Source organism: Manacus vitellinus, unplaced genomic scaffold, assembly GCF_001715985.3.
Source record: "Manacus vitellinus isolate BGI_N305 unplaced genomic scaffold, ASM171598v3 scaffold_5_pilon, whole genome shotgun sequence".
NCBI lineage: Eukaryota > Metazoa > Chordata > Aves > Passeriformes > Pipridae > Manacus > Manacus vitellinus.
In genome coordinates this window covers 42,858,458-42,884,949 of record NW_021940682.1, presented here as the reverse complement: position 1 = coordinate 42,884,949, position 26,492 = coordinate 42,858,458, and the positions used below count along the sequence as shown (strand labels likewise).

Below are 26,492 nucleotides of genomic sequence, written 5' to 3'. Positions count from 1 at the left end.
GAGTTTCTGAATTTCCTTGATTTAAGGCACCACTGATCTCGGAGAAAATATGATCTTAATCACACCTCTGTTTTTTTCTTCCAATTGACAGATGAATTAATATACTGTAGGCAACAAATGAAACTTTTCATTCTCTTAAGATGTATCATTTTAGGTCACAGTAAATATTAAAAGCTCGGTTGTTTAATTTTCTTTCACAATCAGATAAATCCAAAGTACTTCTGACAATACTGTGGCATTGTTTTGTTGCTTCTGCAGTAGCCAGCTACAGATTTCTGTATTACTCGACATAAAAAAATTCACTAAACCATGCCTTTGGAAGCTCTACAGAGCCTTTTCATGATCCACTTCAGTTGCATGCAGTTATGGCACTGCTACCCTTTCAGCAGCCATGTGCTCACTGAACCAGTTGTGTTAGCCTAAGCTCCTTAAACGCATCTTTTGGTACTCACTCTCCTGAGTGGCATGTGGGAAACCAGGTCTGGGAATGGACTTGGCTGAGCAGAACATGGGGAAGAGTACATAGCAAGACCGGCTGCCCGCACACAGCAAGCTGCCACCACTGACCCACGGCTACCTCTGCCACCTGATCTGTGAGATCAGAGGGTTCCCACTACCTGGGATGTTATTACTGCAGCAAATGTTGTGATCATGATCATCATCATGGCTTCGCGAACGAAGATTTGGGGAAGGATCTACCCACATTTGCTACAACCGCGCTGGTGGCTAAACAGGCCACCCTCACCATCCCAGAGTTGAGTTGGCTATCACAGTTTTTTCAAATCTCTGATTTTGTTTCTACAGGGAGCTAAACCAACTATCCATAAGTTGTTCTTATCAACACCCACCTTCACAGGACCCAACAGACACAAAAGTCTTGTCTGAGAATTAATAGGCTAATGAAAGCACTGTGCAAAAGACTGTCTAGTGCCATTACAGCGAATAGTGAAGAACCCAAATTAAATATTGCTGAATTGCTGTGTGGCAGCAATCCGCACAATGGACTAGAGTAATTTTCCAGGTCAGCCAAGGTTTTAGCCGCTGCAGGAATATACTTGAATATGCAACACCATTTTATCTAAAATCTTCATGAGACTGCAATGGAGAGCTGTGCTTCAGGGACCCAGCTCTGCTGAAAAACCAGAGACCTGGCAGTCAAAATGCACTGCAGAGAAAAGACAGAGTCAGGGCAGACTGAGGTGTGAGCACAAGAGAAGAATGTCAGGAGATGGGAGAAGGTTAATGGAATAATATGGCAGGGAGCATCAATCTTCCCTCTCTGTGCAGACACAGCTGCCCGAGCCACATCCTGTGACCAAAGAGAGCATCAACAACAAATCTATCAACCAGTGTGGCTGTCAGAGAAATTTTCCCACAGTAAAGATCACATTCATTGGTCTGTGTCAGGAACTATATTGTATTGTAACATCCCTGGAATTCCAGCAGACAGAAGAAGAAACATGCAACCTCAGCCATGAACAAACTCCCAGCTAAAGTGATGAGGAGCAATGCTCCTTTTGCTGCACTGCAGCATGGCAGATTTTATACGTGCTGACCACATGGCCAAGCACGGTGACACAAACTCAAATGAAGAACAGAGACTGTATCTTAATAAACCTGAAAAAGGGCAGAAACCCCCAAGCATTAGATAAAAACAAGCGTCTGAACCTTATGATGTATATGACCAAAAGAAAAGAAAAAAAAAAGAAAAAAGAAAAAGAAGAAAAAAGAAACAGAAACACTTAGGATTTGAAGTGTTTTCTTTACCTTTACAATCTCACAGATTTGTCCATGGAAGGGGAACATGGTGACAGCCATGCAGACAACTCTGCAAACGTCACTGTTTTTTGAAATAATAAACTAGTATTTCCAAATATTTTTTCAGGGTTCTGTTTTTTTAAGTTTCCCTAACATGTGGCAAAGCTTATGTCTTTTTAAGAACTAGACTTTTCTTTTTATCTGTAATGGTCACTGTTATTTTTTTGATACATATTTTGCAAGTAATCTTTCTCAGCATTTGTATGAGAACAGGATTTCACAGCCACTCTGGTTTTTCTTTTTTTTGGTCTGGGACCACTCTGTACTTTCTCACAATCTTTACAGCTGGAAAGCTGTAGCCTGCACAGAGAGGAAAGCATAAATTACACTATGACGGGTTTATAAGACTAATTCTAATAAATATCTCTCAGTAGCCTCCTATTCACTGTATCCCTAGAAGAGCAAGAAGGGATTTTTTTGCTGGCAGCATTTTCAACTGCATCAATGTATTTCATGGAAGTGCATAAATTTCAACAACACTTTGCCAGGAAAGCCCAGACAAGCTTGCAGACCATGAGGCACAAGGAGGACCCTGCAGAGCCTTCTGGTAGGGCATTAGATTGGGCTAAGATAGACCAGAGATTTGATCCTATTTCATGACCGGGTGCACTCAATCTGCCTTTTTTCACCTCAGATCACTGTGAGTCAGGCTTCAATCAAAACTTCTTCCCCCAGAAGACCCTGCCCTGGCCAATTCACCTGACCAGGAGCCAGGCAAGGCAGAAATCAGAGATGTGAAGCAGGTTCCCGTGTCCCAGGACGCAGCCACCAGCACCCACAAACCAGCCCAGTCTGACCCACTTCCCAAAGGCACCTAGAGTTTTCTTGCATTGTTTCATGCTGTTTTGTTTGGGTATTCAGGAAGTCCAAAACTCAGCTTAAAGATCTTTTCATTTCCGTGGGACCTTTATACATCCTTTATTTTATTTTATCTACTGCCACTGGATTTTTATTGAGGGAAAAAAAGGTATCACAGAGAGATAGAAATTACAGTCTGGAAAAGGAGCAATGTCCAGTGCTATCAAAACCAGCTATGCCACATGCTCTGCATGTGGTAGATGTATTTTTCTCTCAGTCATCCTTTCATGATTATTAATTGTCCTGTTCTTATTGTTTAAAGAAAAACATTTCATGCCTTACCTACACATATTTATTTTAATATTGATTCAGCTGTGTCATTGAAATACATAAAAACTCACGTGTGTTTTTCAAAAGTTAATTAGGAACCTCTTTATTCAAGTACCACTGTTTTTTCTAGAAAGTCATATCACTTCTGAAACTAGGATTTAGATGCATGATGATATGGAAGGAAATTGAGGACATCTTCATTTTGGAGACATTAGCCAGTCCAACAGCTTACCTGTACCCCTGACCCATACCCACATCACTTGTTACCAAAGTCTTTTATCGTGAATGCTGCAGAGACCAGAGAGGTCTGTGTGTTTTTGGATGTTTAAATCACACAAACCATGAAAGTCTGGGATTAAAACTAGAGGTTTAAGGATGATGTCCAAAGGCTAAAAGCACTGAGTAGTAAAGCATCTTCTGCAATACTCGCAAGAGTTTCTTCCTGTGTTACACTTCACATAGAACATATCAAATTATGGCTTTCTACTCTCAGACTAACTCCATTCTCTGTATCACAACCTCAGTACACAACTAAGACTCAAAAGAGTAACATTAAAAAAATGTTAAAATTAAAAGTTGAATTAATCTGGTGATCGAGTTCTTGACACTTTATCTGTCGACTCTCCTTTTCTGATCATATTGAGTTGCATCAACTTGCAGAAATACTGAGAAAGTTTTTTTAGGCTTTTCCCTCATGTAAGACATGCAGCTGGACTTCTCCTGGTCTCCACTAAATGCCTTTATCCAATCCCTCTGCACTTTTCCTTTTCAGCACAAGCACAGAGTATCTAACCCCACCCCCACTTTTTGTTGTGAAACTGGAACATGCCCAACATTTTTTCTCCAGTAGACTATTTATTTTTAAATCCATGGCTAAGAATGTAGCATAACATATTTTAAAACAAATATTCTTAGTCATCATTTCCATAATATTTCAACCCCTTCACAGGAAGTATTATTCAGAACAGCATCAACAGTTTTCCTATTAGCAAGTGTCCACAGCTCTTCATTTCAGATATCAGCAACAATAAAAAACTGCTGTAAGAAAAACATAGAAAAACATAGATCCTGACAGATCTCCATCTATTTGGAGATCTGTCAGGAAGGTACATCACATTTTGGTGACACACAGTTGGTCAGCTACTGAAATGAATGCTTAAATTATGTTGTCTGTGTTAAGAGCACAACAGACCTTCTTGATCTTCAAATAAGTAAAGTTTAATATTTAGTAGGTGATAATACAGGTCTAAAACTAAATTGCCTTCCTGAAACAAATTCTCATTCATGCTTGTTCTCCTAAGGAAGGCTTTTTTATCGCAGATGAGGAGAGACAAGGTCTCCTACACATTCATTCCCTGTTACTTCTTAAAAGCACATCATACATGCACAGAAAGTGAGGTTAAATGCCTGGTACTTCTAACAAACTCGTTTGTTCCTCCTTCTTTTTCCACATAGCACTGCTAAATAAAGGTGTATTTTGTGTGAGTGGTGAGGGACAAAAGATGTCAGGTCTGAAGGATCACGTTAAAATTTTAAGGTTTTGCAAATTATGGTTTTATAAATGCCAAGGCCATGCACCTATACCACGAGTCTGGGCCAGCAATTTTGGTCATCAACAGGAGATACTCCCTGGTTCCCTGGCTACTGCATTACACTTTAGTAAAAAAGTGCACCTGCCATATAATATAAAAGCAGATGAATCTCTCCACTACACTTAAGAATCATGCAGGTAATGAGATACTGCATTGACTAAATGTATCTTACTGTGTGCAGCTTGGGAAAAAATAAATTTCCATTAAATTGCTATATTTCTTCTTTCCTTTAGTTGAATTATTACTTCAGCTTTACTTACTGTCATGATTTTTTATTTTTAGGTTCTTTCTACTAAAACAAGTAGGAATAGGTTGTATGTGAAATAATATGTTATGTTCCTATTTTTCCTACAAAATTATTCCTAAACACACACAACTTAGGCAGAAACCACAAATTCATGATGAAACAGAACACATACTTTTGATTCATGCTGCCATGGACTTTTAGCTATAGAAGCCAGGGAGAAATCAGCCATTGACACCACTGTGAGCAGGTTAGACCATTCAGAGAAAAATGTAACAGGATAATGTCACCTTGGAATTAAAAGAACTAAGTGGTAATCAAAACATAAAATGGTGAAACCTGTATTATTTTCTCTCAACTCCATTAAAAGGTTAAAGGCCATTATAAATATACTGTTTTCTAAAATGCGCTTATCAGAGGCAACATGGAGAGAATGATGGAGCATGTCTGATGTTCAAAAGCTATAGCATTTGCTGTCCCACTAGCACTGTGGTTTGCTGAGTGTAAAGAACATGATTAGAGAATACAGTGCACCTGAAACTATTTGCAGAAAACAGTATTCATGCCTTTGTGTAGACTTCACACGTCCAAAAACCAGACCCTGCTTGAGTACCTGCTGAGGGGAGGACGTTCATCTCCATGACCATGGAGGTCCCAAGGATACCTATGTTCCATGAAGTAATAAAAGGACATTAAATAAGAAAATTATTCCACTTCCACAGTTACTTTTGCAATTAGATTCTCTCAGAAAACCTGTTTGCAATCACTGATGAACAGGCTCTCTCACCTCATATTCCTGGCAGAGTCCAGCAGTCTCATAAAACCCAGCCCCTTGGAGGCCTGTATATTTAATGCACCCTGGAGAAGGGGTATGGATGTGCCACTGTCTTACTTGTACTTACATGGGGCAATCTATCCAAAGAAACTGGCTAAACAAAACAATGTTTCTAGTCAAAAATGCCTCACCTCGAAAAACAGCATAAATCCAACACACCCTACAAGCTGGACCTCATCCCATCCTAGAGCCCCAGGTTTACCCAAAACCCCAAATCCCAAGGTCCATCTTGCCTCTTGTGATTTTTGTCCACTAGGGTAAAAGGCCTTTATGGGATCTCCTATTCCTCTTGCTGTTCATACAGTTCATAGTGCAGAAATCTATCTTGGCTCATAAGTGCAGCTGGTTTCCACCTAACTGGACAAGGACACTTTATAAAGTCAAAGGTCTTGCTGGTAGAAAACAACTGCTGCCCTGCTGTGCCAGAAAATCTCCTCTGGCCATGGCTGTCCATGAAGTATTATATCTGCGCTGAGACAGAAACGTGAACCAGAACACAGTTTCAACTATCAATGGTTTTCATACATCAGATGGAATTCCTAACTTCATACAGGGATGTATCACACGGCTACAAACATTCCTAAAAGCACTGAGATTCTCACTTATTAGTAAATAACAAAAAAGTTACAGTGATTCCTTACATTTCTGTTTCTGTTTAATGCTGAACATAAAAAACTGTTAACAAACCAACAGTAGAAAGAAGACAAACCTAAAAATGTTAACCTAAAATAGAGCCCTATGTACTAATTCTAGATAGAGAAGCGGTATTTTTCAAACACCTACTGTTTGGAAATCTCTTCTAAGACTATGGACTCTTCCAAGTCCATAAAAGAAGCAAAGAAGCAGCAAGTAGTGCATAATTCTCTTATTACTTTAGAGAAAATTAGGAATGGAAAAATTCATCAAATGCCTACATCACACAAATTAGTAAAAACCACAACACACAGTTAAGATCTTGTTATGGGTGAAACATTCCTCTGTATGACTTTATAACGTTGAACTTTTAACATCCACAATTATTTATAATTTCCCAAACTGTAAAACACCTTGTCACCTTGTTGTAAAGATTTTCCAAAGAGTCCATTACCTTGCCAGGGGCAGGGACGCCTTCCACGAGACCACGTTGCTCAAAGCCCCATCCAACCTGGCCTTGAACACTTGCAGGGATGGGGCATCCACAGTTTCTCTGGGCAGCCTATTCCAGTGCCTCACCACACTCAATAACAATGTCTTCCTTATAGCCAATCTAAATTTACCATCTTTCAATTTAAAATCACTGCCCCTTGTCCTGTCACTACAGGCCCTGGTAAAAAGTCTGTCCCCATCTTTCTTATAAGCCCCCTTTATAAGGTCTCCCTGGAGCCTTCTCTTCTCCAGGTTGATGAACCCCAGCACTCTCAGCCTTTCCTCACAAGAGAGCTGTTCTGGTCCCAGAATGAGAAACCAGAAGTGACACCCCAACACATTGTGTTATATGGTCAGACACTGGAAGAGTTTCATTTCCATCTCACAGGTATTAAGTCTCATGTAACATGCACACAAAGAGAGACGCCACATGGTACACAGAGGAGAGCAAACAGTGAGTCTCTCGGGAGGGCAAAGATATGCCCCAGAGCATCACGGCACCATTTTGTTCATGTTCAGCCACATCAGTAACTTGAACTCAATGACCTTCCTGTCTGGCACATGCTATCTCCCAAATTCACAAATCTTGACAAAACTATGTAAAAAGAAGCAAGATTCTCAAGCAGTATAAAAAAACCTGTACAGACAGTTTAGTCCATGGAAATAAATGGATTCATGACAGCTAAAGAAGCAGTGACCACATTTAGGTTTTCCACCCTTCAAGCTCTCCTTCTCCTTAGTTCAACTAACCATCTTGCTACTTCATCAAACTTTGCAGCCTTTGCCGAGCAGTTTGAACAAGGAAGACATTAAATTCCTCAGGTTTTGCTTTCAATGACTCAAAATCACAGAGTATCTTGAGCTGGAAGGTACCCAAAAGGATCATCAAACCCCTGAAACTGTCATTGCAACAAGCCATGCTTATCCTCAAGTGTCTGTCAGCTTGGTCTGGCTCTCCAAGCAAAAGTGATGCTGGGTTACCTCTTCTGTTTGTTCCAGAGGATGCCAACATCTATTCATATCCAACTTTCAGTGCTCGCCAGGTTGCCCAAGGAGCTCCAGACAGAAGGGCTTGTCACCTTCCACCACCTACAGACCTCCAGAAGAACCTCCAAAGCATGACAAACTAAATCTGGCAGGATTTTTAGTATATAATGTTTTCCATTATCAAGAAGAGATATAGAATTAAAGCTTCTGGCCAGTCAATGCCCTTCTGTTTCCATTTACGGTTAAGAATGCAAAAACTTGATGGTAATTTCTTTCCCAAACTCTCTTCAGCCTGTTCCAATTTTGGGACATAATTCAGTCTAGTCAAAATATTTTAAACAATGTGGTTTATTTATAATAGGAAAAGGCATCTTAGTAATCATCAAAATTACTAGAAGTTACTATATTTAAAACACAATGACTGGATTTTCTTCTCTCCCCATACTGAGTAAAAGATTGAGAACAAAATCTGAGCACTGCTGTACACAGCACAACAGAACTGACTCCCTCCATGAACAGATGCAGGCAGAGCCAGAAAAACTGAACTTTTTAGGTTTCCCTAACAGCCAAACAAATGTGATATTAGGGATGGTAAAAAATATTGAATAAATAATCTATTTTATGTATCATAGTCCACCTATGAGTACAACCACCTATCCAAAAAAAAATGACTGTGGAGGAAGATGTAGCAGTGGTAATACAAATTGTAAGATTAAAAAGCTCAGTATTGCTTAGGTCACATAAGAGTTAAAGGAGAAGGGATACTGTAAATGTATGTAGATAAAAAAACAGAATTGCAAAGAAATATATGAGACAAAAAGAGAACTGCACAAGACAACAGGCTTTCACTAAATGTAATTGCTTGCAGTAGTCAGTATTAAAAGATGAAGTCAAAAACCATCAAAACTCAAAACTGGAATTACAGTAAGACTATCCATAACAGTATAACAGTATAACAAGGCAAGCCAAGTAGCAAGTTCATGCGTGAAAGTAAACTAGGGATGAAGGAAGGGCAGATCACAGTTGTCACCTGTTTATTAAAAGTTATTTTCTTTGTCTGCTGAATCTGTATCTGGTATTATCTATTCTCAAGAAAAAAATACACCACCCCCAAAAAAATCCATCCCCAACTCCCCCAAACCAACATTAGAAATGTTCTAAGTGACTCCACCAGAGGTTTCTATGTTCTGCGTATTTTCTGGAGCACAGTCTGCCTGTACATACAAAACCCTCTACTCTGCTCAAAAATACCAAACCCACATTAAACCCCTTGTTTTACAGTGTGGTGGTTTGACCCTGGTTGGATGCCAGGCACCCACCAAAGCCACTCTATCAATCCCCTCCACAAATGGACAGTGGAGAGAACATAATGAAAAGTTCACAAGCTGATAAAAGGACCAGGAGAGATCACTCACCAACTACCGTCATGGGCAAAACAGACTCAACTTGAGGATATTAACTGAACTTACTACTAACAAAATCAGAACAAAATAATGAGAAGTAAAGTAAGTCTTAGAAACAACTTCCCTCCACCTATTTCTCTTGGGTTTTACCTCCTCCTCCCCCAGCGGTGCTGGGAGACAGGGAATGGGGGTTACGGTCAGTTCATCACAGGCTGTTTCTGCCACTGCTCAGAGACAGGAGCTGGCTGGCATTGGCTCTACTGGACATGGGGGAAGCTTCTACCAGCTTCTCATAGAAGCCACCCCTGTACACTCCCCACTACCAAAACCTGGCCACACTAACCCAATACATACAGATAACAGGAAACTGCTGGATGATTTCCAGGCTAAACTGAAGAAGCTTTCAATAACTGTCATTACAGTAAAAATGTCAAGATTTTGCCTCTACTAAGATTTTACAGCAGTACTGCAAATGGGTGTTAATTATTCTGCATGAGGATCAAAGAGAGAAAAGTCGCCATTTTGGTGACACTGCTTTTTGGTAATCTGGATGCCAGACTCCAGCTCACTAAGCATTGCTGTCTACTCTCTAAGCATCGTGGCCCACTCTCTGATAAAACACACTGAACTCCTATCTGATGACTGGAACGGAACTTTCATGGCAATTATTTATTTTCAATCAAATTACCTTTCCCAGGAAAGTAGACAGACTAGTTCCAAGCATGAAGAGAGGAAATTAAAATAAATGCTAGCAATTATGCAACACCTTTTATGTTTTCTGTGATAGCTCCTTGAGGGTTTCCCAGAGGATGCCAGTATGGAAACAAAAGCTGCTATGTTCTCACTCTCCCCACACAGCTAGATGTTAAAAGCTTTTTACCTAAACTTGGTTTTAAAATTGTCAATAGAAAGTGACACATGAATTTTGAATTCTTTCCATATCATTGCCTATACTCCTCCATGTATCACAAATTTGGGAAGGGGCTGTGGTGACGGGGCTTAAGCAAGAAAAAAGTGAATTCAAATGCAACTGCAGGAAGAGTGTGTGAGAAAGTTATCACTCAAGATTTGGAAAGCAAATGAGAACCTGAAACTCAAATGATGTTGGATAACACTTGAGAAATTATCAATAAATCAGGCATTTTCCTTTTCCTTTACATATGAAGAATTTTGTTTAATAAAAAATACACAGTAAGCCCTGCTCCTATTTCACATTCACTTACTTCTTCTCAGCTTCAGATGTTACAATACAGTACAATCAGCTTTAGATGTTACAAAAGTATTTCCATAGGAAACTACTTCACATGCAAACTTCTTTTAATTCTTCTGACCTTGCCATTGTTATTCAGCATTAGAAGATGTTTTAAGCTAAGGAAGGGCCAAGGGCTTGTCTACCAAGGCAGATATTCTTTAAAAGTCTTCCAATTATTTTATACCACGTTAAGTGAAAGAGGGGACAAGAATGAAATATACATTATGATAAAGAGATATATGAGATAACTCACTGGAACAGAACACCTATCCCTATGCCCTTGACATTCAATGTGAATTGCTGGTGACCATACAAATCTGTTTTCTTGTATTTTGCCTTTGAAACCTCTCTAAAGTTAGGGTGCTGCCTTGATAGACACTAGCAAATATTTTTGTTCCATTTATGAATATCTGTCATAAAAGCACATCATAGCTGAGACTGGTCTCACTAAAACACTTTATGGACAAAAACTTTAAGTACTTACATTGCTTCTACCTGGTGTGCCTCATTATAAGTCTCTTTAGCTTAAGTTGTCATTCATTTACAACAATACACACACTCAGAAAATCAATTTAATAAGCATGGAACAGCTTGCATCACAAACCACTGAGACCTGTTGAGTGCTTAGCTTTTTTCATCTTTTATCACTTATGTTTATCTTTGGTCTGTCTGAATAGATCACATAAAGATGGGAGCTAGCATTAATACACAGCCATATAAAGACTAGGAACCTGAGCCCCAATCTAGTTTTAACTTCCCAAATAAGCTCATGGACAAAATCCCAATGAAGCAGACATGCACTATCCCAGAGGCCCCTGATGCTCTAGAGTCTGTTTGAACTGTCTGAGCAGCTTCAAACACCTCCATTTTAAATGATGCTATTGTGCACACACAGAATATCAATGGCAGTCCAGAGACAGAATAAAAATAAGTTAGAGAACAGACTGAATGAGCAGAACTAGAGCACGACTGATTTGACTTATAAAAGAACAATTTATAAAAGAACAACCAGATATACGATTTTTTTTAACAAGGTAGACATAAACATCAAAGGAAAGCAGCGACTTCTTTCCTGAAAGTCTGTGATAAAAGATGTCAAATGCTAAAAATGAGCAATATACATATTTGTTTTTTATGAACATTATATTGAAACAAAAGGGGCATTTTTTAAGACTTGTATCAGTGTCCCTATTACACATGCCTGAATGGATCAGCTGAATTGGGCTGGGAGGATACAGAAAATAACCAACACCTTTTATTTGTTTGTACACATACAAAAACCAACAACTAAAATATTTCTGATGTATACACAAATGCTCAGACAGGTTATACATGAGATCTATCTAATAACAGCTAGGCAGGAGATGAACCTTCATGAAATGGAGCTAATTTTGCTGTTTGTACAGAATAAATCAGCCAGAGTCAGGTACATTAAACCACAACAACTAGCATGAGTTTTCCAGAGCCTTAGAAGTTACTTTAAGTCTGTAAAAATGCCTTGTGGCCTTAATAGTTGAAGCAGTAGGTTAAGGGCAGGCAGGCTGGTACCAGTCACCTCCTCAGCACCTCCATGCAAATTGTCCTCACTGTCTTAAAGCCCGCAGTCTGCAGGAGCCTGGGCACACAGACACAACACCCATCACCACAACCATTTCAAACCTGTTGTTTAATTTATTTTGTGGTAATTGCTTCAGGAAGACAAGTCTACCTTTAGACCACAATCAGTCCTCTAGTCCTGCATTTTTTATTATTTTTTGTCCTACCTAAAATAATCTAGCTTTATGGCAGTCACCACAGTTCCTTCAAATTTCTGTAGCCCAAGACCTGGATCTTACGAACCTCATCTTTTATCTGACCTTGTAAAAGCAATTTAGAGGACCTCCTCACAGGCAGACTTCGGAAGGTCAAGGGTGGAACCTTGCCATACAGCTACATTAGTTGTAGGATGGCCCTAAAACTTTATTACTTACCTATCACAACTGTGTGCAACTTAAGACTTCCCCTCTGGGGGTAACCTGATGCAATACAGTGACAATTTAGGGTGTCCATTTGCACCTGTAGGGGCTCCACTCACAAATTTTCTGCATGAGGCTGTGTCTGTGTGTGCATGTCTGCTGTTGGAAACTGCTGATCCTTCACTAGGTCTCCCACACGCAGTCAGACCTGCGTTTTGGTCAGACTTTGTTTCCCACACGCTGCAGCTGCCTCTCGTCTCTGCATTACTCCCGTGTCTTTCACAGGATGCCCTCTAGTGCAAGAATTATACTTTTCCACTCCTGCCACATTACTGAGTATCAAATGCAAAATCTACCTTATGGCAGCTTAAGAAAGACACGGGGCAGGGCTGGCTCAAGCGCTAAGGAAAGGACTGGAAGGGAACTAGCAAAGACAAGGGGAAAAAAACCCTACAAACCCACAGCACAGAACAAAAGTCTAATCTCACTGTTCCCATCTGAATAGTGATGACTAGGAAATCAAAGTGACTCAAATGCAAGTGCATTGGCTTCTAGTAAAGTTTTCTGCATGATAAACATCTCGTGAATCAAAACTACAATTTCAAAGAATCCTCTCTACTAAACTTAAACTGCAACATGCCAAACCGTAATATTAACTGTCTGTAAGTAAATATGCCATTTATTTTGTTCACTATAAATTAAGAATAGAATTCAAAAATCAGATGTTTTCCATCTACTGCCATGCAGTGCTGGTGATCACCAGAGCAGAGGGGCCCACATTTTAAGAAAAACATTGAAGACCCAAGCCAGTCAATGTTCATCTTGCTGAACTATAGCATTCACAGAAAGCAAACACTGTAACCAGATTTGTTTAAACTGGTATGCATTTTTAGTTTACTATTATTTTATGGTGTTCTCACATCTCCCATTAATATTAACTTTTATTCCAAACTGATAGCATAACTTCCTGCAAAAGCAATAACTACAATGTACAGAATTACACTAGCATACGAGTAAAAGAATACTGTGCCATCCCACATGCACATAATATACTGTATATCCAAAACTTAATGCTTTTCTTTCAGTTAGAAAAGCATTTTTCATTTATTACTAAGCTTATTATAAAGAGTATATAAATAAGTACAGGTTAATAAGTAAATTAATGGCTGACTGAAGCATCTAGGTGATGAAATACCCCAGGTGCTTCTGAAAACATTGCCCTGTAAATAGAATTCCAGTCTGCATGTTCAAAATACATATCCCAAACAAACTAATGTTACAAATTGGAACAGAAAATATACTTTTAATACGAATTTATTTTCGTCCTAAAGACCAAAAGCAAGTAAAATCTGCCTTCTGTATACAAATAAAAACACATACTGAGACCTGCAGACCTGACCCTGCACCAGAGACCTACTCCAGCAATGCCATGGGGTTTTGACTCTTACACAGGCAGAGAGTTTTTGAGGGGCTGAGCCCAGGACCCCACAGCCGCAGACTGCGCTTGTGAGGGAACAACGGCCCCCACGGACACCATCGGCCTCCTTCTGAACCAAGCTTCTGAAACAAAGGCTTCATAAAATGTCGTCGTTCCCAGCATCTTTCCCCCTTAAATGCTTCTCTTACATTAGATTAGTAAAGGAAAAGAAACATGAAGTTAAACAAGAGATTTTGGTTGGCAGGCCTCTCGTTATTCATTTACCATTTATTATTGATTTTTGTGCCCATGCAGAAGGATCACACGTGCACTGGATAGAGGACGGTGGCAACGTACAGAGGGCTGTGTATGCCAGGGAGCTTGTGGCCAGAGCAGCACTCTGTGGGCTCTCTGTGGCTGGTTTGGGGATTGTTGATTGTTTTTTTTTAAACTAAGAAAGTCTCCAGTGTTCACCCTGGGCTAAACCACAAATTCCAGCACTAAGGGTCCACTGCCAAGATGCAAAGGGGTCATTACTCAGAGTGGAAGAGCTGAGAGAGATCTTCAGTGATTCCCAGGGTGGCAGCTGCCCTCCCTCGGTTGACCCAATGAACCAAGCTGGGTCAGCATTTACAGCTACTGAGCCACCTTACAATGACCAAGGGGTGGCTGCTCTCACCTACATCAACAGACAACATGGTCCATCACAGCCCCACAGCAAATGAAGAGCGTGGCAGCACACAAACCCACACACTGCTGCCATCCGGCAATGGGAACTCCAGCGCATCTAGGGAAGAACGGATTTTTAAGGAAGATATTGTAGGGTATTTACTTCAAGCCTGTATTACCAGCTCACCTAAGGAAATTAGCAAATGATGCTGATTAGTCCTGCACATCACTGACTCTATACCCCAACTGATAGAGCTGTAGCCTCAAACACAAGGGGGGCAGCATTGTATTTTATTACATATATATTACTACTCTATATTATATAGAACAGATAACAATACATTTTGTATATATTATATAACATCTATTTTATACATTACTGTATATATTATTCAGAAACCTCAGTAAAACCAATCGCCCAATAAAGATATTGTTCCATAACCAGTCATTGTCAGTTTGAATGTGGCCTGCAGAAAAATTGGGATTTTTAGATCTAACTGACTTTTAAAAGACAGTAGAATAGTATTTGAAGCAAAATTTTCAGCTGAGGGATTTATTAATTAGTGGGTTTGGCTTATATTGTGTAAAATTTGTTGTACTGTCAGGAAGCTTATGATACTTTGTAAAACTGAAAATTTATATTGCAACTTCAAGAACTGAAAAACATGTGGGAAGATACCTGATTAAAATGCTTTAAACATAAAAGTAGCTGAGAAACTCTGTAGATTAGGTTTAGACAAGTCAACTTTTTTTAACACTAAATACCTTTATTTAATGCTTTCTTACCTGCACTGCTATCAGTTCTCAGTTTCTTGATACCTATCATGTTCCAAATCCAGGAAGGCAGCAAATGTGCAGACTTATTTCAGATTGCTGGGGGGTGTAGGAGAGTCATTCACACTACATACCCTCTTCTATCAGGACCAATGTCAAAAAACTCTCAGGGCAACAGAGTCGTTACCTTAGAGTGAGTAGGAGCTTTGCCAACTGTTTCAAGGAGGCCTGAACTGCAATGAAGACTTTCTCAAAATAATCAAAGAAAGCTAAATTGCATTTCTACCTCACAGACACCAATTTATCAGCTAAGGCTTTAAAATAAAGCAGCATCAGCCCTGTGCAAGTAACACCCACAAGACTTGGGATGTTCAAAGATTCCCCTCTGCTTTGATGGGGACAAAAGGCACAGAAATAAAATCATATCTGCAAAAAGTCAAACTAAGTTATATCTTGAGCTGTATAAAAACAGTTAATATACATCAAAATAAATCAAACAAACCAATAAGACTATTTCAACAAAATAAATAAGGAGACAGCAAGGTAAGAAAGAGGATACAGCAGTCCCCAAACCAAAGTGAGTATTTATTTCATTTTTGAATGGGAACGAAACTGCTGAATGTGGAGAAAAAAAATAATAAAAGGTCAAGGAAAGAGATACTGTGACAGGAGAAACAGATATAATTCAAAGAACTTAACATGTCCAAGATATGGTTGAGTGTAAGATTAAGAGAATATACAGACACCATCTCACTGAAAGAAATGGCATTTGAAAAAGCAAGCCCAGTACCAAGACAGTTTAATAAACGGATGAAACTCCCCAAATTATGCCAGAATACTTCATACTTCTGTACTTAACATGCAGACCCAAGCTATGGCCTTATGACGAGGCAGTAATATGTGAAACTTCAGTATTTTAAAGATAACAATAAATGAAGTAAAGGAGGTACCTGAAAAATAGGATAAAATGCAAAATAAATAAATCATGCCAGACCAACCAGATGTGCTTTTTTATTAAAAGTATTCAGTTCTCTTACCAAGAAAACTGAGTAGCTCTAAACTGTCTGGATTTCAGTGAAGTACTGAGAGTGCCAGAGAAAGACAGTTAAAACAGGGGATGTGGGGAAGAGAGAGAGCACTCATCTGGGAGTGTTGGACTGTGAGGACAGCTCACAGATCTGCCAACTGAGTATTTCTATTACCAAAACCAGGAGGTGCAGAAGGCTCCTGGTATGAGCTGCCAGAGATGCCACATCAAAGTTAATGGAGCAAAAGGCAAGGGACCAGCAAGGAGAAATATTTCCAGTGGAAGATAAGAAGGACTAATTACACTGTATGAGGCAGTTAAAGAAGCCTTACCTTGTCGTAGGATGTACAACACTGGTTACTCAATTATGATACGGACAGAAAACTGAAGGAGTATTACCACCAGAATCAAGGACATCCAGCCATTTTAGGAGAGCAGGCTAAGACAGCCCAACTGACTCAATCTCATAAGGGAAGGACAAGAAGGAAAAATCCCACAAGTGCACTGGGAACCAGTCCTCATGGCAGCAGTGCTGGTTACGAAGGTAAAGAAGAGAGCTGTCCTGAGCACAAATGCATGCAAGCCAGCCACAAACACATCTAAGCTGGAATGAGAGCAAGGTTTCTATCCACCAGAGTTATCAGGTTCTGGAAAAAGTCTTTCAGTGCAGTAGTTTATGGGAAGATAACGTAAAATAAGACTCAGGACTGGAGTCAGGGACCCAGAGAGGCCTGTACGCCTCTCTAATGTCACAGAGCACAGTCCCTACATACTCCTCACAGGAGGACATCAAGCATGAAAACTCCAGCTTTCTCAGAACCACTGACAAGATGCCCTCAAAGTGTAACACAGGCCACACCCTTGTGGTCAGGTCTGGGGAAGTCCTGTGGTCCACCTTCGGAAATCCTGGAGCTAAGGAGAGCTCCTTGAGACTCGTGTTCCCCACAAGACTATGTGGTTGTTGGGGCGGCTACTAGCACAGCTGTGATCAGCACTTTTAAATCACAGACTCCTGACAAGGATTTCTGGAAATATGTAGGACAATATTTACTACTACAGAAGTTGTGCATCAGCGCAGCCCTGCACAAGACTTCCTCAGCTTCTTCTCTCCACAGGGAGGAGAATTCATCTGCTCAGCTGCAGCAAGCATACTGCTGCTGCACAAAGTCAGCTTCTGCTCAAGAAGTGCCTTGAGTTTCACCCAGGGACTCTCTGTCCCCTTGTCCCCTGCACAGGGTATGGTAGGCCAGCTGCAAGCCTTCTCCTGACGGGGTCTAGTTTAACCTTCTGTCTGAAAATTGGCGAAGCGACTAGTCTGGGACTCTAAGCTGAGCTTTGTGTAAAACATACAGCTGGGTACACTGCTGTCAAGTTCATTCCAGAATTAAAAATAGCAAGAGAAATTTCACATGGAAGATTAAGTCTACTAGTGGATCATATAACCCTGCTTCAGACCAAACCACACTGTAAAAAATTTTCAGTCCTCAGCATAAAACATACAGGACGTGTCATGAAAACATTCAGTTATGTAAAGTTCAACATCTATGACACTTTCAGCTTACAGGCTTATTTTCTTGAGAAATAAATGGCAGCGTTATGAAATAAGACGACGATGATGGTAACATTTCTTGTACTTTAAATCTGATCTCTGAGTGTCTTGCCACTGAGCACAAGACTCTGCATATCAGCCTACCAGGCCTGACATTTAATAAGCCAAGTTTATTTCTAGAAAGTGAGCTGGAAATTAAATCTCATGGTTGCAGCTGGCACACTGTGCAGTACAGGAATCTTAATGATGATTGCATTTCATTTTTGCCCTGTAACTTTCATCTTTCTAATCGGTATATTTAAGTGTACTTAATAACTTAAGCATTGAGTCTACCACAGTGACAAATCTCCAGTTTATACTTCACAATAATAAATCTTTGTCTTTTCTCAGCAGCTGGCGAGGTTTGATTTGGACTTTGAATTTAGGCCTTCTCCTCAGGCTTAACAGTAACAACTTGTTTGTTCTGTCTGCTGAAAGCGTGACATTAACTCTTGTCTTTAAATGCATTAACATTGCTTAAGCTTAGTGTTCTCGGTGTTAAAACTGATTGCCCTTCTGCAGTGCCTGACTAAGCCACACAAAAAATCCAATTAGCCTGTGTTAGGATTTTACAAAGCAACTTTCACTCATTTGTATTTACACAGCATCACTGGTCCACATGTCACTTCACAGACATGAGGACAAGCTAGAGTTTATAACACAATCTTTCAATAGATGCCTCCAGTGCCACAAAAAGCTAATTTAAAAACAGGTGGAAGGGGCGGGCCTTCAGACGTCCCCTTTAATAGTAACATCCCCACAAGCACCTCACAGTCCAGCCACGGGACCAGGTTTGGTGTTATCCTCAACTCTTTGACAAATGCCCTAAGTATGTTCCTGAAGTAGCTCTGGTAAAAAAAGGCAAAATTTAGATGTGACCATCAAATCACAAAAGGGAAAATTGCTTTTGGACTGAAGCAACTGGGGATTCTATCCCCAGTATTGCTACAGGCTTCCTGCACTACTTTAGTATACTACTTAGGCCCAAGTCATTGAGAATTCATGCATATTAACTACCTGTGCAGTAAAGCCCTGGATGTGTGCAGTAAAGCCCTGGACCTCTGCTTGCAAAACAAACCAAGCTGTTGAACATTTGAAGGATAAGGGTCTAATTTCCCTATGGCTTAGTTCTCCTTTTACAGTTCAACAGAATTCTCAGTTGTATTCAACATACTAACGGGTATGTGGAGCAGGGCCTTATTTTGCTAAGTATAAAATATCTTTTTAAACAACTAGCCTCATTATAAAAAACCTGAATCCTGACTTGTTGTGACTGCTGCACAAAAGACTGCACCTTCATCAACTTCTGATTCATTCTGTTCATTTCTGCAGATTTTAGTCCAAAAGAAACTGGCCAACCTAAGTCACCACTTAAGTGATTTTATTTGCTTTATCAGTTGCCAAGAAGACAAATAACTCCCTCAAACACAGAGCTTGCCAGCTGACTGAACGACACACAGAAACCTTGGACTCGGTGAGGATTGCTCTCTGGCACGTGCACAGAAGTCCTGGCACATCTGGGGTCTATCGGAGCCTCTGTGCTTGCACAACACACCTGCACACCATCAGCAAGCATTTCCAACTGGGTGTGGGGTTTTCTAAACCTCAACATGATAGTGTTTTAACTAGTCAGCTCTCCTATTTATCATGAGCCATTAGATTTCACTCCCAGTTCTCCCACTGTCAAGCCTGGCAATCCTCATCACACTGACAGTTTTAATACCACAAGAGCCAAAGCCCTTGCCATTGCAGTTGGGTCCAAAACCACATCTTCAAAAATCTCCTCTAAAAAAAAATTAGCATGTGCATTCCTCTGGGTTTGATTTGCTGCCGCCCCTTTTTTAAGATTAGTCCCCTATAATTAAAGGCTACTTTAGTACCTGTTATTTTCTTCCTACAATATAGTTTGCAGCATAAGCAACCACCTCTCTATTAAAGTGAGGGCACTGCATGCAGCACGTTCTGCAGCCAGGCTGCTTCTTCAGATCACAGATGATCTGGGCCCCAATTCTGCCTGCTGTAACAGGCATTTTCACTCCAAATATTTAGGAAGCTCACTATATGTTTGTCAACTAGATTAAAGCTCCTACACCTCCTTAGCTACTGTCAAGTAGCTTTCGTGGCTTCTCTGTGATTAGATTAACAGCTTGAGCTTCCTTAGGCTAGCAGTGTGTTATTGCTAGACTCTCCACAGAGAATCCATTTTAAAACACAGATATGTCATTCCCTCCAAAATCTCTGTTTTATCCAACATCGTCTTCTCAATTCCTGCCAGGTGCTGCTCTCAGGCATGCATCATGTCCTTCTGTTTTTCACTTAATGTAGAGCCTTGGCACAGAATTATGTGTTTTCCTCTCTCTTTTCAGTCCTTCAGGCACTGACACCACTTGGAACTTCTTTTGTCTTTCACAAATGCAAATTTATTATCTAGATTTTTGCATTTGCTCTGTTTACAAAATAACCACACAAAAAATATCTATTTTAAGTTTTTCCTTTAATTTAGAATGGTGGTATTTATGCAGCCTCAGACAATTAGGACCTATAACCCCTGTGAACAACAGGGGGGGCTTATGTTCTTTCAGGTTAAATTTATCCAGGCAGTCACTGGATGCTTTGGGAAAATCCTACTGCATATATACAGTTTTAGCAGCATTTCCGTAGATTTTCATCAGCACAGAGGACATTAGACTTCAGTTAGAAACTGGCAGCACAGTTCCATGGTTGCCTATTGGTCAGTGTTACAGTAAGCTCACTCAAGATGTCATCAAATACTATTTTGAAGGCTCTGGTTTACATATTTCCCCTGAAATAATGGCTGCAAATCTTCTAGAGCTTTTGCAGTAATAAAGTCAATTTCTTAAAGAAGCAGTTTTTGAAAACCTTGCATTTCCCACAGATCTCATTCCGTTTTCAGCATTTGATGCTGACTGAAAAATTAAGCTCAATCAAAAAGTCAAACTGGTGAAGAAATGTCAGAATTCATAGAAACAAGTATCATTGTACAGCTGCATCCATCAGGAATTGATCAAACAAGTTTTGATAGGGCTTTTCCCCCAAGAACACCCAGTTTAATCTATAAAGACTTTTGCCAAAAATAACACGCTACTTTCATGCCCATCGTAAATTTTTTCCATAAAAATTTAAAGGAGAATTTCCCAGTGTACCATGATGAAAATACATGTGCTATAGCCAGGTAGCTACTAATTTTTTTCCAAAACCCAAAAAGACAGAGCAAAGAAACCTCTAACATTCAAACCCTGTCTGGAGGCTCAGCAGTCACTATGAATGCTTCGCGGTGCTTTAACTGATACAACTGAAGAGAGAGCTTAACAGTAAAGAAAATACTGTTTACTTTAATTCCATTAAGACAGCTGAAAATAAGATCAGTATTTAGGAAATATTTTATTTACATTCTAAGAAATGCAAAAATTAATGCAAGTGATTTCCAGTCTGTGAGTAAACTATCTATCTATAACCGATTCTGTGAAATCTATACGCAGAATTAATGCTGACTTTGACAGAAATGGTCATGCATTTGAAATTTTACTTTCAACAGCCAAGTTCTTAAAAAAAACCCCTAAATCTACACCGCACTTACAGGGACCTAAGAGTTCTTCCATTTCCTTTGGTGGCATAGGAGTTTTGCTCCAGGTTTTCTGTCAACTCACAGCCACCACCACACTCACGTCTGTAGCTCACACAGCAGATGCTTACAGGGAAACCCATCACAGTGATGGCAGACGGCTTTGAAGAACGGCCAAGCAACTACCTGTAAGTCTGCAAACTTAAAACTAACTGTCCTTCAGTTCTTCTCAGAAGAAAGAATCTCTTTACTCTTTTTTAATCCATTTGAAACTCCCTGGCCTTTGTCAGGTTAATGTTTTCCAACCCTCATGATTAACTTCCCAAGCTTAAATTTATGAAGGGGAACAATACCTCCTGACCAGCTGTCAACCCCCCAGGCACCCAGTCCCCAAAAAATACTTCTGCCCTAAGGGTGGTTTATCACCATAGCTCTGCACACATGCAGCTTCAGATTGCCAAATATCAGCAGTCGGAAAAAAGTAACCATTAGTTAAATTTTAATAATAGATAAATGTTTCATGCTGCTACTTGAATTTGAGACCACGGGAATGAAAAGGTACTTTTTTTCTCACACTGCAACTTATCGGGGCACATTGCACCAGTGCCCAGTATAGATCTGCAGGGTCAGGAAGCCCAGAAAGGGAAGACCATAGAGACGAGATGAGCTTCACTGACAGCAGCCACCACCCTAAGACAGCACAGCCCAAACAGGAGAGGCAGGCTACATCTCTTCATCTCCCACAGTATTTCTGCTTATGGATTCACACCCAGTTTTCTTGCACGGTTTAACACAAGATAGTTTCATAAAGCAAGGGTTCAGTGAGATGGGAGTTTCCTAAGTGCTCTGCTTACCAATGTGCACACCAGTGAACATATTTGAGGTGGGCCAGATCACCATATCATCAGGCTGTCTAGAAAAACCTCTCTGTTTTGTGTCTTCAGAGAGACTCTCGGATGAAGAGAAAGTGTTGTTATCCTAATTTTACAGGACTTTGAACATGTCTGCCCTGCCCCCCTGCCCATGCATGCACCAAACCACAGGGGTGAGTGGGGACCTGGCAGTGGCCAGTGATGCCAGCCCTGCTCCACACCAGCCTCTTCCCTCTCTAGATGGCAGCACCATGCACAGTGTTTCAGGTGCTGGGCTTTAAGAGAAGCCTATTACGTGGTCACAAATTCCACATTAATTAAAATTCTAGGTAATTACTTGAGCAGGCATTATTTTCAGTCAGTCATAATAATAATTAAAAAAAAAATCATAACGAAGAAAGACAGCTGTTTCTCAGAACGCAGCTTTGTCCCAGCCAACAGCTCCTCACCAAGGTGCCGTGGTCTTCCTCCTCCAGCCGCAGCTATCCCGGGCTTGCTGACCTTGGGGACCTGGCAGGACGTTACTTGCTTTCTTTCATTCTGCAGGTTTCTAACCTTCTCATCACTAGAGTTTCAGCTGGTAATACCACAGGGCCTTGCTCCAGCACAGATGAAGTGGGATGTTCCTCAGAAAGGCAATAATACTCCACAGGCACTGACAGAGTCAGACCCAACCCACAGCTCATACCCGTATACTTATTTTTCACACTTCTAGGACATCAGTTTTCCTGATTTCTCTACCCTCAGCAACCCAGAGGTTTCTTCCTGGCTGCCTTGTCACAAGCCAGTTGCATTTAATGCTCTGGTCATTAAATCTGTTTTTTTGTTGCACTTTGAAAGGATAAATAAAATAATCGGAAACTGCTTAACTTCTAGGACTCTTTCCTTCTTATGATATGACTAGAAACCCCTACTGTTATGTCAGGAAAAACAAGCTGGGTTGCACATTTTTAGAAGAGGTGTGTCTTAGTTCAGATTAGTATGGCATTCAGATATCATGCAAGTGCCAACAAGGAGGAAAATACAGCATGTTATATAAAATAATCATGTTTAATTATTTTGGAATAAGATTAAAACATCCGCTTCCTCAACTGCTTATTCTGTATTTAATATTTTAGCCTGGTATATTAAGTGTCCTCTCTTGCTTCCTGGTTAATGGTCTGGTACAGTTACAACAGGTCAAACTCTCCTATTCATAAAAGGCATCAAGCTTAAAAAAAAAAAAGAAAAAACCCACCTATGAAACACCACAGTTAGATTAACATTAATATTTTTATATTACAGACTAGATTTCCCTTTGGTTGTATCACAGCAACGTATTCCACTGAGGATACTGAAATTATGCTTGGCCAAACCACGAGGACTTTCAAGCCTGGAAAGCCACAGTAACAGACAGGATGACCAACTTGCACTACCACAGCCACCAAATGCTCAGGGCGAGCACACCTGTACAGCATCAAAAGAGGGGAGAAAAGGCCCCACACTTCATCTTAGTAAAACTTTCTGATACAAGTGACCACTGGCCTATTTGGTGAAATCATCTGCAAGGACTCGACTGCTGATGGTGCACAACCCGCTGCCCTGTCCTTGCCAAGCAACAATTTAAGGCTGCATGAACACTAGTCTCTCCTATTTCATCATCACATTTGAAGACTTGCAGACATGGGAAACCCAGAGGTTCCTCTAGCAGCTGATTCACAGTTTGCTAAAAATTAATACCAGATTATGGCAAAATTGAGTTTGCCCTCTGTTTCCAGTCATTAATTCTTATCATTCTTTTCATGATTAAAAGGCCATTTCTTTCTCCCCCATAACAATACCTCCTTACTGTAATCTAGTCATCTCCCAAGTAAAATCTTTTATTCTGATGCTCCTCCTAGCCTTTGAATCATTTTTCCACTATCTTCTCTAGCCTTTCCACTTCCTTTTAAGAACACTGACATTAGACATGGAAAAACAAAATCACACAGCAGTAGGAAGCAACCAGGTCCCTTAGGCAGGTGCTCTCCTGTACATGCCACACTAGTCCTTCATATCACATCAGCCTACTGTGGGCTCGGTTTAAGGTGTCTGTTCTAAATATCTAAAACCTTCCTAAATCACTATTTCAAGAGGTGCAAATCATACCTGTGGAACTGCATTTTTCTCACTGGCTGCCTAAGCCTGCCTCTGGTGGTACTGAAAACCAGTTTGTTTGACCTCAACTCACCACCAGATCCAGCTTGTTCTGGGAAAATGCCCAGTCATTGTTTTTATCACCTTATTATTTCTTTATGTCACACAGAAGTTTTAATAACAACATTTACACATTTATTTTCACATCACTGAGATATATTTGATATCACATAGCCAGCTGCTGTGCTACCTTATGAGCAACCTTAAACTAATGACAATAAAACTTATTGTAATCAACTAGGAGGGAGGAATTCACAATAAATCAAATAGTTTTTAATCCGTTCAAAAAACCTTTGAAAAACTAAACAAAACAAAAAAACCATCGTGTTATTGCCACTGCTGTTTTTTTAATACACCCCATTTAGGAACAGATGATGCATAAAGACCATACTGTGCCTATTGTTCTCCCCTGGTAACTCATTTTCATCAGGCACTTTGGGGCTTACTGGTAATTTTTTCAGTCTTTTTAACCTCCTCAAAGATTTCATACTGTCATTTTACTTGCATTTTGAGACATTTCAGTAAACTCCAAGATGACTCAGCTGAAGATAGCCAGAGTAACATTTCAAATGAGAAAGTGCATCAAGAATTAGTTTGCTCAAATTCAGGAAGAAATCAGAGGGGGTTGATTAGGTCTCAGATGGATGCCAATCATTTTCAATAGCGAAATGATGAGATACAGCAATTCTGACATTTTTGCTTGACAACCACTGCCTGCAACGTTTACCTGGGACATACACATTACATAAATTATTAAGACTCAAGCAACAAGAATTACATCCTGTTCTAAACAGCGTGTGGCAATATCAAAAGAAACAGGATATTGTTCAAAGACATACTATGAAAAACTGACCCAAACTGTATTTAACGGTTGTTTATAACTGCCTTTACACTTAAAGTGAAAATTGCAGTATGCTGAATTTTCTTTTCTTTTTTTTTTTTTTTTTTTAATTCTTCTTTGATGCTGGATTTGCCAAAGGCTTATCAAATGAGAACAGGCCAGGTGGGTGAAAATTGCTCAGACAACATTCAACTTTCCAGCAGCAGGGATGCCACATGGGTTACATCGCATCTTCCCTCAAAAAAAAATAGCCTTCTCCAGCATGAGGGGACGGAAGTTAAATGAAAAAGTAGATAGGTAGGAAAAACAAGCAATTTCAAGATAAAGACATAACAGCCCAATCCAGACCGGCTAACACTACATAAGTTACTGCTGATTCAGTACAGTAGTGGTACACTACCTTAGCTAGTCTAAACAGCCAAAGTCCATTGCAACAGAGATAATCTCCGAGTAAACTTGCACTCTTATTATTTATTATCATCCAGAAGAAGCAGCTGAGATCTAATTTTTATCAGAAACACAATAAAAGTTTTAGCTCTGTTTGAAAAAATAAATGCTTGGGTACAATGTACGTAGTATAAATAGCGTAAGCCACTACTAGAAAACCCGAGGGGGCAGTGGCGGGCGCTCCCCCACCGACAGCCCGCGCCCCTTCCCCTGTCCCCAGGCTGAGCCTTCCCCGCGGGAAGGGGAAGGGGCGGCGGGCACATGATCGCAGCCTACCTGTGGTTAAATTGTCATTGATCTTCAGCGGCACCCTTAAGATGTAGACGAGGAAGAGCATGATGAAGAACCACAGCGTCCAGAGATAAGTCCAGGACCAGACGATGCAAGACTTGAGCTGTTCCAAAAAGCCCATCCCAGCTTCAGCCATGTTTTTTGGAGAGAAAAGGAAAAAAAAAAAAGAAAAAAAAAAAAGGAGACGGAGGAGGGGGGTGGGGGGAGAATCCAGTCCCCACGCAGTGCTCTCTGCTGGCACAGCTCTCAGCGTGATGTATTGGTGGAGATGGTCACGCGCTCTATCCCCCGGGGGCTCTCCCCGCGCCCGCCGGGAGCTGAGGGTCCCGCGCGGGAGCACTAGACGGTGCCTTACCAAGACGCCGGCTCTCAGGGCGGGGTGGTGCTAAAGAGGTTTATAACAATAATGTTGAGCACATCATTAGTGTTGTCCGCTAACAATGGAACTCCTTGAGCGAGTCCACCCGGA

The 26,492-nt window shown here is 40.4% G+C and overlaps 1 protein-coding gene across 1 annotated transcript in view; it reads right to left on the bottom strand.

Annotated features, from left to right (window-relative positions):
* The window catches only part of ST7 (suppression of tumorigenicity 7), a 143,754-nt gene extending 117,558 nt beyond the window's left edge, over window positions 1-26,196 (bottom strand). Inside the window, exon 1 of the mRNA XM_008932473.3 lies at window positions 26,009-26,196. Coding sequence (XP_008930721.2) covers window positions 26,009-26,159 — 151 coding nt within the window. The 5' untranslated portion in view covers window positions 26,160-26,196. The remainder of the gene's footprint in view (window positions 1-26,008) is intronic.
* Between the last annotated feature and the right edge of the window lie 296 nt (window positions 26,197-26,492).